Raw genomic sequence first — 16,609 nt, forward strand, 5'->3', positions numbered from 1 at the left:
TTTCCCAGTATTGCGCATAATTTTCAAATGTAACCCAATTAAATTTGAAAATGACAAGTGACAAAATCGCAGTAGCTACTGTGTTGCCCACCTTTTTTGCTTTAACATATTTGCTTAACCGTTTCATCAGTCGGAAAAATCTTTGTGTTTCATATCTAATTCAGTGATGGGAATTACCTTGGGACTAAGGTATAAGAGGTAGAAAAGCTCCAGTTTTGAACTGTGAAGATTTTACTTTGGAGATAGAATTGATTCAGAAAAGAGAAGAACATTATTGATGAGAATGCAGATTTTCTGACAGTGGAACAGGAGAGCTTATGCATTGAGCTTCATTTTTATCAAAAAAAAAGTTCCTGGTCTGAATTAAACCTATAATCTTAAAATATCCACTTAATTAAAATCATTCAAATTCCAACAAGAAGTTTGACAATACCTAAGAGCCTGCAAAGTTTGTTTTAATTCCGAATCTGACTTTTTTCTCAAAGGCTTGTAGTCCAATACTATTACAGTATGAAGGTTAATTGTTTAAGCACTTTTGATCCCAATCAAACTGAGGAGTTCTGGGAATTTAATCATATGTTTGGAAACACCAGTGTACACCACAATAAAAGTTGATCTATCAATAAATTACTGCAAGCTCTTTGTAAGGAATTAGATCTCTTCTGAAATTGTCACTGCCGCCTCAGTGAGTGAAGACACCAAGCAAGCTTGTTTAGTGGGCATGTTTGGCTGACATTTTGACAGGCTTTAGATGTCTACTCATTTCCAGTAGAGCAACATCCTGCAGCTCTGCTTAGCACATTCAGAGGATCTTTAGAAAGGACCTTTTACTGGGAAACCTTTTTTTAAAAAAAAACACATTTTAACTTCTCAATGAAATTGGGCAGTTCTTGGAGTTGTTAAAATTTACTTGCGAGGGTGTGCTTGCGTTTTTGGAGTCTGAACTATTTAGTCACTCTGTAGACTAGTCCGTGAGGAATTCGACAAAACTGATTTTTTTTTAAAATCCAAATTTGTTTATGAATTCGTTTCTATTTACTTTATTGCAACATTAGTAAAAATGTGCAACATTACAATTTTTGTTTTTGTGTGTGCATGGGCAATGTTTTTGCCTGCTTCAGCAAGAATATTAGTTACCCAGCTCCACTAACTTGGCATTTTGCTGAAGGCAGGGTGCATGTAGAACGCTTTGTTCTTTGAGGGCATCAACTGCCTTATTAGTTTTGACCTTTGACAAGTTGTGCGTCTCTTTATACTGTTGGGAAAAGTATGTGGTGCTTTGCCTGAAGTGAGTTGTTGATGGTGTAGATGTTCATGGCTGGTGTGTACTACGAAGCCTGTTTTCTTCCCACTTTTATATATCAAAGTGATAACACTGTTTGATTTAATAATTAATTTTTATTTTATTTTTCAGGTCCTCAACAATTGGGTGTACCGTTAGTTGGGACGAATATCCTGTACAAATGGTGGAATTTGTTCATTTTTGTTGTTACCAAGGAAGCCTTTGCGAATGGGATGAAAATAATGATTTTTGAATACTCTACCTGTGATTGAACACCAGTGCTGCTACACTGATTTTATTCCAAATGATGCTTCCGCTGTGGAACTATACAGTCTGAAAGTGCATAACCGAGTACATACAGAAAATTGCTCTAAGCAGGAACTCATTATGGAGAAAACTAAAGATAAAGATAAAGTGGATGAAAGATCTAGAATGGGCAGGAGTGGTGGACGAAGTGCCCACAGTTCTGGTGTTTTAATGGTTGGACCCAACTTCAGGGTTGGAAAAAAGATAGGATGTGGTAACTTTGGAGAACTTAGATTAGGTAAGACGGTCTTAAAATGCACAATTGTTTGACTTCATTTATAACATTTGAATTTCGAGCAGTTATTGAAATGTTGCAATTACTTGGACTTCTGGTTTTCTAGATTATTTATTTTTAAACTTGAAAGCTGGGGTGGAATTTTTCACGGAGGCAGTGACCCTGCCCCCCACCCCTTTTTTTTTTTAAACAGGTCAGTGGCGAGCCTACCTCTGCTGTGCCAGGAAGCCACAACTAAATTTTATGGTTGACAGGCTATTAACTGCCTGCCTGAGGTCGTGGCTTCTGCCCCCATGTGGATTTCCCAGCTCCCAGCCCTGCCGGCTAAGCTGTTGGCTGGCTGCTTTCTAGTCCCAGCAGCACCACTTGGAGTGGTGACCATTGCTGGGACTCCAGCAGTCCCTTACGATGAACAGCAATGGGGGGGGCTGGACCCCCATGTTCTTCAGATTGGCTTTGCTCGGTCCAGTCGGCCAGTCCCTGGGAAGGTGGGGGGCCTCCGATCAGGAAGGGCGTGGGTTGACAAGTAGGGGTGGCAGTTACCATTTGGGGGTGGGGTGTTGCTGCCTTTTGAGTGCAGAATTTACCTGGCGGCCCTGCCACATGTCAATTACTCACATGTACACACACATCCCCCCCACCCCCCAGTAATATGCCATTAATTGGTCATTTAAGGGCCTCAGTTGGACCAAACGTGGGTGGACTGCCCAGTATCTACCTCGCTAATGGTAAAATTCCAGCTGAGGCTAGTAGGTGATGGGCACTGTGGCACCCCCCCCCCCCCAACGCCATCTGATTTTTAGGTGCTCCCTTGCCAGCCTGTGATGTGGTGTGGGCATGTGTGGATTTAGTGGGGATGGGGGGCATAAAATTCTGACCATGGTTATAATTATAATACCTGATCTGCTAATGTAGTTTGATTAAAAAATATATTAGTGCCTTCTTTCAGGCAAAATTGGGTTTTTATTGTGTTATTCTTTCTGATTTTATGACTTAAACTAAGTGTGTTAAAGGATATTTATAGGCTTGCATGTGCATCAGTGACAAAATATGTTTTCTGCTTTGGTAAAAGGTGAACTCTTTCTTTGCAGTTAGGAGATCCAGTGAGGTAGATCAAAAGCTGAAGCAGGGGAAACAATTAGACAAGAATTAGTCAAAGGAAAATTGAATGCAATGTGATTCGTGAGTTAGTAAATTCATCTGTGCAAACTGGATTAGTAAAATGTTGCTTTCTGGTTTTCAAGGGCTTGAAGCAAGTCAAATCTGAGCAGTCTTCATCCAGCTCAGCAAACATGAAATTATCTCAGATTATCTCTTGTTAGCACTGATTGTTTTTTCTTTTTTAAAAAAAAAGAAAGGAGTGTCTGAAAGAAAGATGTGGATTAATAGAGTGCCTTTCATGACGTCCTGTGCCCTAAAATGCAGTGAAGTTATTGAGGTACTTGTGAAGTGTAATCCTTGTTGTAATGTAGGAAATGTGGCAGCCAATTTGCAGACAGCAAAATTCTAGAAACAGCAATGTGATTTTGGCTGGATGTGGGTTCAGGGATAAATATTGCCCAAGATAATGGAGGAAAACATTACAGCTCTTCTTTGAAACAGTATCATTCGATCTTTTCTGTCCATTTGAAGCAGATGGAGCCTCGGTTTAACATCCCTTAGAGAGGAAGAAATGTCATCCTTACCTGGTCCAGTCTACGTGCGACTCCAGATCCACACGAATGTCGTTGACTCTTAATTGCCCTCTGAAATGGCCTAGCAAACCACTCCGTTCAAGGGAAATTAGGGCTAGGCAACAAATGCTGGCCTTGCCAGCATCACTCACTCCCACGAAAGGATAAATGAAAAGGAAAACAGCTCTTTCAAAAGGGAGCACCTTCAATGGTGCAGCATTCCCTCAATACTGCGTTGGAGTGTCAGCCTAGACTTTGTATTCCAGCCTCTTTAGTGGGATTTGAACCCACAACTTTCTATCTCCGAACACGAGTATATTACCACTGAGCCAAGACTGTCTCCTGGGCTGTATTTGGCTCAGCAGCTCTGGCAATCTGGACATCAGGTTGAAGCACTTCAGTTCGTTTTGTGATTATATCTCTTACTGGGTTAATTTATTGTGTTTAAATTTTGCGTCTTTGGAATTTGCAAGAAGCAGTCCACACTGCTGCTTTATTGTTGAATAAATCCTAAAGTAGAATACCAAGATCTGTTAATATACCCAGTTTCGGATAAATACAAAGTATTTGGAGCATTGGCTGCCTTAAATGTAAAATTAATCATGTTCCATGGTGTGCAATTAAGTGAGCCATTAAGACAAAAAGCTGAGGAACTCCTGATTTACAGAAATGTTGATGTTAATGTTAACATTTTGCATGTTGCAGCAGTGTGACGGTAGATTGAGATTGGAGACGTGGTTTTGGAAAGCTTAGGGGGAATGCATTCCCGGAAATACTAAATGAGTGATACCATGGATTTAGTTCCCTGCCCCCAACCCCCATTCCTTTGAGAAGTAATTGTTGGGGGCCGGAGTTTAAAGGAGATGGCATATCGGGTAACACATGATTCATTAACCTCCCAGAGCATAATTTTTTTTCAACCTGGCCTACACTGCTCCTCAACAGCAGACAGAGCCATGGCAATTAATGTTAGCAAGTCGACCTTGTCACTTGTGGCTCCGGGCTCACAGCCCCAATCTTGGGGGCCACAACAACAACTGGAGTGGAAATTAGAAAATAATTATGCTGGTGATGTCTGTAAGACTTCACCTGTAAGAATAGGCTGGTGTACTCGGGAAATTTTCATTGCATCTTAACTTGTGCTCCATCTGGGAGTTGACATTTGACTTATGATGCAGTTTTTAAACTGCTTAAACTTCTCTTTTGTGGTCTGGCTTCCTCTGAATCCCTTATTTGTGTTACTACCAAATATGTACTCTTTTAATTTTTTCATACTGATGCCTTTCAAAAAGTACCTCTCTTTATTTGTTGGAGCATTTAATTTTCTACAATATTTCATGAGGCCAAAAGTGATTTTACTGACTGCCAAACTCATGAATTTAGAAAAATTTATTAAGTGCATAGGAAAATTGAGAATTTTGGTTCATATATTTTACATTTGCAATTTTCTTCTTAAAGTGGAATTTATGATCTGTTAGTAGTTTAGATCCCATGAAATTCTCTTGTTCTTGTCTCTGCAAAGTGGGTTCCTGAGTAAGGTATATGAAGCTAGGTATGCTAGATTTATTTCCAGCTATTTCAACCATAGATTAAATTTTGCAAAGATATGGTCGTAAGTTTTATAATGGTCTCTTGTTGATTACAAAATCTAATTTTAGTGGGTATAAATGGTAGCATACCCTTGCTGTGATGATTCTATTTATGTGAAGATTTGAACTAATGCAGTATTGAAAGGCTGATCTAGTGTGTGCTTTGAATAACATGCTTTTTATGATTCTGAAAATCCTAGCCTCAAATTTAATGCCAAATTTTAATACTTATGTTTCAAATGCAAGTAAGGCGTTTTTAAATTAGTAGAGAAAATGTCCCCTTTTCTACACTTCCCATAACTTTTTTTTAATACCTGAATCTGATATTGCCTCCCAAATCCATGCCCAATTTTCCTGCAATTCCATCCTGGTTGAATCCCTTCAATCACAATCAGGTTGTTATCCCACTATAGTGCTGAAATGGCTCTGTTCGGAGTTCACAGAATCTCACAGTGCAGAAGAGGCCCTTCGGCTCATCGAGTCTGCACCGACATGTGAGAAACACCTGACCTACCTACCTAATCTCATGTACCAGCACTTGGCCCATGACCTTGAATGTTATGATGTGCCAAGTGCTCATCCAGGTACTTTTTAAAGGATGTGAAGCAACCTGTTTCCACCACCCTCCCAGGCAGCGCATTCCAGACTGTCACCACCCTCTGGGTAAAAAAGTTTTTCCTCACATCCTGCCTAAATCTCCTGCCCCTCACCTTGAACTTGTGTCCCCTCGTGACTGACCCTTCAACTAAGGGGAACAGCCACTCCCTATCCATGCCCCTCATAATCTTGTACACCTCGAACAGGTCGCCCCTCAGTCTTCTCTGCTCCAACGAAAACAACCCAAGTCTATCCAACCTCACTTCATAACTTAAATGTTTCATCCCAGGCAATATCCTGGTGAATCTCCTCTGCACCCCCTCCAGTGCAATCACATCCTTCCTATAATGTGGTGACCAGAACTGCACGCAGTACTCCAGCTGTGACCTCACCAAGGTTCTATACATCTCCAATATGACCTCCCTACTTTTATAATCTATGCCTCGATTGATAAAGACAAGTGTCCCAAATGCCTTTTTCACCACCCCCACTAACATGCCCCTCTGCCTTCAGAGATCTACGGACACACACGCCAAGATCCCTTTGTTCCTCAGAACTTCCTAGTGTCATGCCATTCATTGAATACTTACTTGTCAAACTACTCCTTCCAAAGTGTATTACCTCACATTTTTCAGGGTTCCAAAGAGATTCTTTGTGACTGTTGTCACGAAACCATTGATTGTTGTGTCCCTGGTTGTTAAATCAGCAGACGATGGAGATTATAACACTTAAGGTACAGGATCTTCCAATGCTTGTTACATTGGTCCCTGCCTAGTAAAAAGGGTAGGACCCCCTGGGAGTCTTTGGATAGGTCACCAGATCAGTCCAAGGGTCAGTGAACAACTCCTCTTAAGGCAGTCAGTTTCGGGAAGTCAGCCTGGAAGTGTCACAGAGACAGGGACAGGTCCCAGTTAAGCTAAAGAAAGGGCTGCGGAGGTAAGATTTTTTAAGTAAAGAGGGCCACTGGGGCAGAGGTACTCCTTTAGAGCAGTGGTGTTCTGCTTGTCATAGCCATAGACCTGAATGTGTGTTTGTAAACTTATGTTTGAGTGTACTTGGGAATCCAGGAAGAAGGAATCTTGAAAGGCGAGATTGAAACCCTGAGAAGTGGGCCATTGTTAAAGCTGTCCGAGTGGGAGTGACTTTTGGAGAGAATTCCAAGGAGTGATCTTTGAAGGTGAAACTGGGAATCCTTTGTGAAGCAGTGTTTCAGTGATATTAATAAAAACAAAAAAACTGCGGATGGTGAAATCCAAAACAAAAACAGAATTACCTGGAAAAACTCAGCAGGTCTGGCAGCATCAGCGGAGAAGAAAAGAGTTGACGTTTCGAGTCCTCATGACCCTTCGACAGAACTTGAGTTCGAGTCCAAGAAAGAGTTGAAATATAAGCTGGTTTAAGGTGTGTGGGGGGTGCGGAGAGAGAGAGAGAGAGAAGTGGAGGGGGTTGGTGTGGTTGTAGGGAAAAACAAGCAGTGATAGAAGCAGATCATCAAAAGATGTCAACAACAATAGAACAAAAGAACACATAGGTGTTAAAGTTGGTGATATTATCTAAACGAATGTGCTAATTAAGAATGGATGTTAGGGCACTCAAGGTATAGCTCTAGTGGGGGTGGGGAGAGCATAAAAGATTTTAAAATATTTAATAATGGAAATAGGTGGGAAAAGAAAAATCTATATAATTTATTGGAAAAAAAAGGAAGGGGGAAACAGAAAGGGGGTGGGGATGGGGGAGGGAGCTCAAGACCTAAAGTTGTTGAACTCAATATTCAGTCCGGAAGGCTGTAAAGTGCCTAGTCGGAAGATGAGGTGTTGTTCCTCCAGTTTGCGTTGGGCTTCACTGGAACAATGCAGCAAGCCAAGGACAGACATGTGGGCAAGAGAGCAGGGTGAAGTGTTAAAATGACAAGCGACAGGGAGGCTTGGGTCATTCTTGCGGACAGACCGCAGGTGTTCTGCAAAGCGGTCGCCCAGTTTACGTTTGGTCTCTCCAATGTAGAGGAGACCACATTGGGAGCAACGAATGCAGTAGACTAAGTTGGGGGAAATGCAAGTGAAATGCTGCTTCACTTGAAAGGAGTGTTTGGGTCCTTGGACGGTGAGGAGAGAGGAAGTGAAGGGGCAGGTGTTGCATCTTTTGCGTGGGCATGGGGTGGTGCCATAGGAGGGGTTGAGGAGTAGGGGGTGATGGAGGAGTGGACCAGGGTGTCCCGGAGGGAGCGATCCCTACGGAATGCCGATAAGGGGGGTGAAGGGAAGATGTGTTTGGTGGTGGCATCATTCTGGAGTTGGCGGAAATGGCGGAGGATGATCCTTTGAATACGGAGGCTGGTGGGATGATAAGTGAGGACAAGGGGGACCCTATCATGTTTCTGGGAGGGAGGAAAAGATGTGAGGGCGGATGCGCGGGAGATGGGCCGGACACGGTTGAGGGCCCTGTCAACGACCGTGGGTGGAAAACCTCGGTTAAGGAAAAAGGAGGACATGTCAGAGGAACTGTTTTTGAAGGTAGCATCATCGGAACAGATGCGACGGAGGCGAAGGAACTGAGAGAATGGGATGGAGTCCTTACAGGAAGCGGGGTGTGAGGAGCTGTAGTCGAGGTAGCTGTGGGAGTCGGTGGGTTTGTAATGGATATTGGTGGACAGTCTATCACCAGAGATTGAGACAGAGAGGTCAAGGAAGGGAAGGGAAGTGTCAGAGATGGACCACGTGAAAATGATGGAGGGGTGGAGATTGGAAGCAAAATTAATAAATTTTTCCAAGTCCTGACGAGAGCATGAAGCGGCACCGAAGTAATCATCGATGTACCGGAGAAAGAGTTGTGGAAGGGGGCCGGAGTAGGACTGGAACAAGGAGTGTTCCACATACCCCATAAAGAGACAGGCATAGCTGGGGCCCATGCGGGTACCCATAGCCACACCTTTTATTTGGAGGAAGTGAGAGGAGTTGAAGGAGAAATTGTTCAGCGTGAGAACAAGTTCAGCCAGACGGAGGAGAGTACTGGTAGATGGGGATTGTTCGGGCCTCTGTTCGAGGAAGAAGCTAAGGGCCCTCAGACCATCCTGGTGGGGGATGGAGGTGTAGACGGATTGGACGTCCATGGTGAAGAGGAAGCGGTTGAGGCCGGGGAACTGGAAATTGTTGATGTGACGTAAGGTGTCAGAGGAATCACGGATGTAGGTGGGAAGGGACTGGACAAGGGGAGAGAGAAGGGAATCAAGATAACGAGAAATGATTTCTGTGGGGCAGGAGCAAGCTGAGACGATCGGTCTACCGGGGCAGTTCTGTTTGTGGATTTTGGGTAGGAGATAGAAGCGGGCCGTCCGAGGTTGGGAGACTAGCAGGTTGGAAGCTGTGGGAGGAAGATCCCCAGAGGAGATGAGGTCAGTGACAGTCCTGGAAACAATGGCTTGATGTTCAGTGGTGGGGTCATGGTCCAGGGAGAGGTAGGAGGAAGTATCTGCGAGTTGACGCTCAGCCTCCGCGAGGTAGAGGTCAGTGCGCCAGACAACAACAGCACCACCCTTGTCAGCAGGTTTGATGACAATGTCAGGGTTGGACCTGAGAGAATGGAGTGCAGTAAGTTCAGAGAGAGACAGGTTAGAATGGGTGAGGGGAGCAGAGAAATTGAGACGACTAATGTCGCGCCGACAGTTCTCAATGAAAAGATCAAGAGAAGGTAAGAATCCAGAGGGAGGGGTCCAGGTGGAGGGAGAATATTGGAGATGGGTAAAAGGATCCGTTGAACTGGGAGAGGACTCCTGCCCAAAGAAGTGAGCCCAGAGACGAAGACGGCGGAAGAAGAGTTTAGTATCATGCCGAGCCCGAAATTCATTGAGGTGAGAGCGTAAGGGTATGAAACTAAGTCCTTTGCTGAGCACAGAACGTTCAGCATCGGAGAGGGGAAGGTCAGGGGGTATAGTGAATACACGGCTGGGGTTGGGATTGGAAGAAAGGGTGGGGACAGAGGGACAGGCAGGGGTGGAGGGTCCTAGATGGGTGTTGGTGTCGATGAGTTGTTGGAGCTTGCGTTCCTTAGCACTTGAGAGAAAGAGAAAAAGTTTCTTGTTGAGGCGTCGGATGAGCCGAAGAATAAAATGAAACTGGGGGCACGCGCAGCTTTGAAAAAGGGTACGGCGATGCTGCTGGAGGGAGAGGTCGAGTGTGTTCATATGGCGGCGCATGGCACTGAGTGTGGATTTCAGAATGTGATGGGAACAGCAGTCCGAGAAACGTTTTATGTCCTGGAGATAACTGTAATCCTGTCCTGATATTGTTTGACCTTGTGCTTATTAATGCCTGGGTGGGTTCTTGAGAAATCTATGGGCTCTGTCTTGGTTGCATCTGTCATTTACTCTGTAGTGTGATATGCTTGACCACAGTTCATTCGTTAATTCACACGTACCTCACACTTAATCTGAATGTTATAGTATAAGATACACATTGTAAAATGTTTCAGTTTCTGAACTTGAATGGTAAATTTTGTTTTTATTTGTTCGAAACCAGTGGAATCTTGTGGCTTTATTCCAGAAGCAGATGTCTTGAATCTCAACTTTTATCTGCTTTAAACAAAACATTATTGGTTCCTAACTGGATCTTCCCCAGTGTCCCAGGGTCTGGCCAACGATTGTAACACTATGATAATCTATCCCTCCTCATCCTTCCTGACACGCTACCCCCTTTCAAATGTGAGGTGTTATAAGACTGTTATATTTTGGGACTGAGTTTTAAGGTAGGGTAAAATGGAGTAATGAAGAGGGTCATTTGACTTATTCTGAGTTCAGCTGGCAGCAAATCAGGGTGGTTTGATTGATTGTTAAAGATTAAAGCGGGGGCAGATTGTTAAACTGGGAAAAAGGTGCAAGACGTTCACACTTGTAAACAATGGCAGAAGCTGGCTGTGATAGACTGTTAATTTCCAAGATCCCTGGAAGGTTAAAAATGTCAGGTTTTATTAATGGCTATATTTTAACCTGTCTGTTTACTTAATTTTATGATGGAATGAAGTTGGGGTCTGTAGGATAGCTAGTCATCATTTCTACTGGAATACAAAGCCCATGCGATCCCCGTTGCCATGGAAATGGGCTTTGAGAGGGGGGGAGAAGTGCATAGGAAGCAATGGTTAATATTTAAGGAATGAATGCATGTGTTGCAACAGTTATGCATTCCTTTCCAGTGCAAAAAACACTATCGGAAAAGCAGCCCAACCATGGCCAACAAAAGAAACTAAGGATAGTATCAGATCCCAAGAGGAGTCAAATAAAGTTGTTAGAAAAAGTCGCAAGTCTGAGGATTGGGAGCAGTTTAGAATTGAGCAAAGGAGGGCCAAGAGATTAAGAGGGGAAAAATAGAGTATGAGAGTAAACTTGCAAGGAATATAAAAGCAGACCGTAAAAGCTTCAATAAGTACGTATAAAGAAAAAGATTACTGGAGATGAATGTAGGTCCCTTACAGTGCAAAACAGAAGCATTTATAATAGAGAACAAGGAAATGGCAGAGTAATTAAACAACTACTTTAGTTCTGTCCTCAGGAGGAAGACACAAAAGACTCCCCGGAAATGCTAGGGAACCGAGGGTCCAGAGAGAAGGAGGAATTGAAGGAAATTAGTGTTACTGAAATAATAGTGCTAGAAAGGTGAATGGGACTGAAAGCTGATAAATCCCCAGGGCCTGATAATCTACATCCCAAGGTGCTAAAGGAGGTGGCCGTGGAAATAGTGGATGCATTGGCTGTCACCTTCCAAAATTCTGTAGATTCTGGAACAGTCCCAGCAGATTGGAGGGTGGAAAATATAACCCCGCTATTTAAAAAAGAATTGGGGGAGAAAACAGGGAATAACAGGCCGGTTAGCCTAACATCAGTAATAGGGAAAATGCTAGAGCCTATTATAAAAGGTGTGATAACAGGACACTTAGAAAATGTCAATGTGATTAGACAAAGTCAACATGGATTTATGAAAGAGAGATCATGTTTGACAAACCTACTGGAGTTTTTTGAGGATGTAACTTGTGGAATAGATAAGGGAGAACCAGTGAATGTGGTGTATTTGGATTTTTGGAAAGCTTTTGATAAAGTCCTACCTAAGAGATTAGTGTGCAAATTTAAGGCACACGGGATTGGGGTAATATATTGGCATAGATTGAGAATTGGTTAGCAGACAGGAAACAGTAAGAATAAACAGGTTTTTTTTTGGAGAGGCAGGCAGTGACTAGTGGGTACCGCAGGAATCAGTGCTTGGGCCCCAGCTATTCTCAATATATATCAATGATTTGGATGAGGGAACCAAATGTAATATTTCCAAGTTTGCTGACAACATACAACTTGCTGCGCATATGAGAGGTGAGAAGGCTATTAAGAGGCTTCATGGTGATTTAGACAGATGCAGTATAACGTGGATAAGTGTGAAGTTATCCACTTCAGTAGGAAAAACGGAATGGCAGAGTATTATTTAAATGGTGACAGATTGGGAAATGTTGATGTACAAAGGGACCTGGTGTCCTTGTACACCAGTCACTGAAAACAAGCAAGCATGTAGGTGCAGCAAGCAGTTAAGAAGGCAAATGCTATGTGGACCTTTATTGCGAGAAGACTTGAGTACAGGAACAAGGATGTCTTACTGCAGCTGTACAGGGCCTTGGTGAGCCTATACCTCGAGTATTATGTGCAGTTTTGTTCTCAACGAAGAAAGGATGTACTTGCCATGGAGGGAGTGCAACGAAGGTTCTCCAGGCTGATTCCTGGGAAGGTAGGATTGTCGTATGAGGAGAGAGTGGGTCGACTAGGCCTGTATTCACTGGAGTTTAGAAGAATGGGAGGGGATCTCGTTGAAACATATAAAATTCTGACAGTGATGGACAGACTGGATGCAGGGCTGATGTTTCCTATTGCTGGGGTGGTGGGGGGCGGGGTTCTAGAACAAGGGGTCACAGTCTAAGGATACAGGGCTGAGAATATTCTTCACTCAGAGGGTGATGAACTTGTGGAATTCTCTACCACAGAAGGCTATGGAGGCCAAGTCACTGAATATATTTAAGAAGGAAATAGAGAGATTTCTGGACTCTAAAGGTGTCAATGGGAATGGGTAAAGAGCGGGAGTATGGCGTTAAGATAGAGGATCAGCCTTGGTCATATTGAATGGTAGAGCAGGCCCAAAGGGCCAAATGACCTACTCCTGCTGCTATTTTTTGTGTTTCTATATTTCTAAACCATTTAAGATCGGTTTACACGGTTCTCTTAAATGATAAAAACAAAAATACCTGGAAAAACTCAGCAGGTCTGACAGCATCCGCGGAGAGGAACACAGTTAACGTTTCAACGCCGTATGACTCTTCAACAGAACTAAGTAAAAATAGAAGAGAGGTGAAATATAAGCTAGTTTAAGGGGGGTGGTGGGGGGGGGGGTGGTGGGACAAGTAGAGCTGGATAAAGGGCCAGTGGAGTTCTAATTCTCTTAAAAAAAATATCCTTGAATTTCACAGGTCATTCTGCTGGGATAGAAAGAGAGACCAGCTAGAGGCAGCAAGTCTCTATGGTTCACCCCTCAGGAATGTGGGAGTTCACACTCTGATTGAAAAGACCAAATTTGTGAGAATTTAAAACGAGGCTGGAAGATTCAACTAGCTTGAGCTAGAGAATGAATCTCCAGGAGAACCCTCGCCATGAAAGACAGTTCTGGGTTTAAAAGTCACCAGGCTGGGAAAGGAAAAGAACAGAAGTAAACCCTTGGGTGTTAAGAATCACTTTGGACTCGTTCCAGTGGAATAGAGGGCCTACTTAGTGTGAAGTATAACCACAGTGTGGGATTTTCGTTTATAGTAAAAGTTAGTGGGGAAAGTACTTTCCTGTAGTTTAACATATAAGGTGCCCACGCAATACTATTTAGCCAATGTTGCTTTGTTTGTAACAAGCAAACTAAGTTTTAAGACTTGTCATCTTGTCGGGAACTTGGATTTCTTTTTAAAAGTTAACGGTCTCTTTGGTGGTCCTAACCATCCTCCTCCAAAGCCTCTCCAGCATCGTTTGGCTGAGTGAGACTGCATTTGCTTGGTTTAATTATTATCTATCAAAATATAGCCAATCACCAGAAGTGGCTTCTCTTCCCACTTGAATACTATTACCTCTGGGGTTCCCCAAGAATTTATCTTTGAACCCCTCCTATTTCTCGTCTACATACTGCCCCTCAGCGACATCAACTGAAAACACAGCGTTAGTTTTCACATGTATGCTGATGAAACCCAACTCTGCCTCACCACTGCCTCTTTACTGCTCCACTGGTTTTAAATGATCAGACTGCTTATCCAACATCCAATGCTGAATCAGCAGACATTTCCTCCAACGAAATACTGGGAAGACTAAAGCCATTGATTTTGGTTGTCATCACAAGCTGTGTTTCCTAACCACCAGCTCTGTTTCTCTCTTTGGCAACTGCCTGAGGCTGAACCAGGCTGTTTGCAAACTTGGTGCCATATTTGACCTTGAGATAAGCTTTCAACCACATCTGTGTTATCACTAATACTGTCTATTTCCCCTGTCATAACATTGTCTGATTCCACCCCTACCTCAACTCATCTGCTGCTGAAACCCTCATTGATGGCTTTGTTAACTTTTGGACTATTCCAATGCGTTCCTGGCTGATCGCCCACATTTTAGCCTCCATCAACTTGAAATTATTCAAAACTGTGCTCGTGCCTTGCTCACTTGTCACCTGTGCTCGCTGACCTTGGTTAAGCACACCAAGCACACCAAGTTTTAAAAAAAATTTTCACCCTTGTTTTCAAATCCCTCCCTAGCCTTACCCATTTGTTATCTCCATAATCTCTTAGCTTTACAATCCTCTGAGATACCCGAGCTCCTCCAATTCTAGCTGTTTGTGCTTCCCTGATCTTAATTACTCCACTATTGGTGGCTCTGCCTTCAGTGCCATGGCCGTAAGCTATGGAATTCCCTTTCGGCCCTCTTTACTCCTCTAAGACCATCCTTAAAACCCATCTTTTTGGCCAAGCTTTTGGTCACCATTCCTAATATCTTCTTTTGTGGCTTGGTGTCATAATGCTCCTGTGAAGCAACTAGAACTTTCTATTACACAAAACTTTTGATAAATGCATGTTGTTGTACATGTCCTGTGTAGAGTAATGTTGTTCACATCAAATTTCAGCAGGTGTGTGTATAAAAAAAAAGGCACACGTCTAACATGAGATAGTTCATTACTATTTTAGAAAAGGCGATGGTTGGAGCAGAAGTGCTTGATGGTATCCGCAATCTATGCTAGGAAGTAGTATGCTTCAAGTGTTCTTGAAACCTTAAGAGAAAATTAAACATTTGCCTTAGCCTCGTCAGTAAAATGGATCTTTGCTCTCCTGAAGTGTGGTGAAGTTTATTTTCCTGTTCAGTCTATTATAATCCGTCCAATCACTATTACAACAACAAGAATTTGTATTTATATCGCATCCTCAAAATAAAAAGTGTCTTGAGGTGCTTCGTAGATTTGTAGTGAAGAAAATGGAGAGGAAGTAGGAGCAGAAACACAGTTCAGGGCGAATAGGGTGCCCATGTTGCTAACAGTCTGGTTTGGCCTGAGGTAGTGACTGACGAAGGGTATGGAATTGGGCGCAACGGCACGGAGTCTGTGGCAGGTGTTAAAGATGATGGCCACTGTCTTCCCAATGTTTAACTGGAATGAATTGTGGATTATCCAGGGCTGGATGTTGGATGAGTAGTCTGACAAAAGGGGTGCAATGGAAGGATCGAGAGAAATGATAGCGAATTTAGAGCAAGGTGAATGTGGAAGGTGACCTTAGGACTCAGATGATGTTGTCAAGACGCATTTATGCAGATGAGGAAGATCAGGGGACCAAAAACAGGTGATTGTGGGACCCTGGAGGTAAAAGTTTGGTGGTAATATGAGAAGCTACTGCTGGAAATGCTCTGCCTATATCAAATAGCTAAGAATGAAACTAAGCGAAGGCTGTCCTTCTGATTTAGCAACAGAGAATAGGGGTTCGAGGGTGATGGTATGGTTGATTGTCAAGAGTCAGCTGAGAGGCCAAAAAACTGCATTGGAATTTGTGACTTTGATTGGGACTAGTTTGGCAAAGACGCAAATCTAACTGGAGTTTGGGTAGTGAAAAAATGTTCTCAGACTTTGGAGAAGGAAGGGAGATTCCAGATGGGACAGTAGTTTCCAATGATGTACATGCCATCATACGTTTCTGATTCTGAGAAGATGATGGATTTCAATGGTTGAGGGACAGTACCTGATGAGACCATGTACAATTCAGCTAGCACAAAGGCTAGGAGGGATAGTTGGGTGATGAATGTTTTATTGGGAATGTCATCAAAGGAGCAGACAGTACATCTCCTGGATGCGACAAGCCCTTGAGAGAGCATGAGAGGAGAGGGGTTGCGATGCAGATTTGGGGCTAAGGCAGGGGGAGATTTTGTTAAGTTGTTGACCAAGCTAACGAAGGAAGTAGGAAGTAAGCAGTTGGCTCGCTGCAACCTTGGTCACCGGAAAGTCCATGAGCTCTTCATGGTTTTTGGAGGTGAGGGTGGAGGGGGCAAGAGGAGATAGATAGATTTAAGGATACGCTTGATAGTGGAGTAAAGAAACAGAGTTATGAATGGAGAGGAGTGGGGAGTGAGTCTCGATGATACCTGATATGGTATTGCGAGATCTGGTGATGGATGGCTCAACCATGTGCTAGGTAGGCTCAAGTATCCAGAAGAATGGAATGATAAAGATGGGCAGTTTGAAATTGTAGTTGTTAATATCTTGAGGGAGAGTTTTTTTCCAAGGGCAGATGTAGAAGGAAATTGGAATGGAGGGAGGAAGGGGAATGTGGGTGATGAAAAGTACAGATATATGGCTGTAGATGACTTGTCTGTGGTAGAGATGCCGTGACAGGTGACAAGGTTGCTGTA

At 43.2% G+C, this 16,609-nt stretch overlaps 1 protein-coding gene across 10 annotated transcripts in view; it reads left to right on the forward strand.

Annotated features, from left to right (window-relative positions):
- LOC121276954 (casein kinase I) overlaps positions 1 to 16,609 on the forward strand; it is a 284,162-nt gene that overhangs the window by 3,980 nt on the left and 263,573 nt on the right. For all 10 annotated transcript variants that reach the window (XM_041185689.1, XM_041185686.1, XM_041185693.1 and 7 more), the window contains one exon: positions 1,415 to 1,826. In XM_041185689.1, the coding sequence (XP_041041623.1) occupies positions 1,670 to 1,826 (157 nt within the window). In that variant the 5' untranslated portion in view covers positions 1,415 to 1,669. The remainder of the gene's footprint in view (positions 1 to 1,414; positions 1,827 to 16,609) is intronic.

This window comes from Carcharodon carcharias, chromosome 4 (genome assembly GCF_017639515.1).
Source record: "Carcharodon carcharias isolate sCarCar2 chromosome 4, sCarCar2.pri, whole genome shotgun sequence".
In the NCBI taxonomy this organism is placed as follows: Eukaryota; Metazoa; Chordata; class Chondrichthyes; order Lamniformes; family Lamnidae; genus Carcharodon; species Carcharodon carcharias.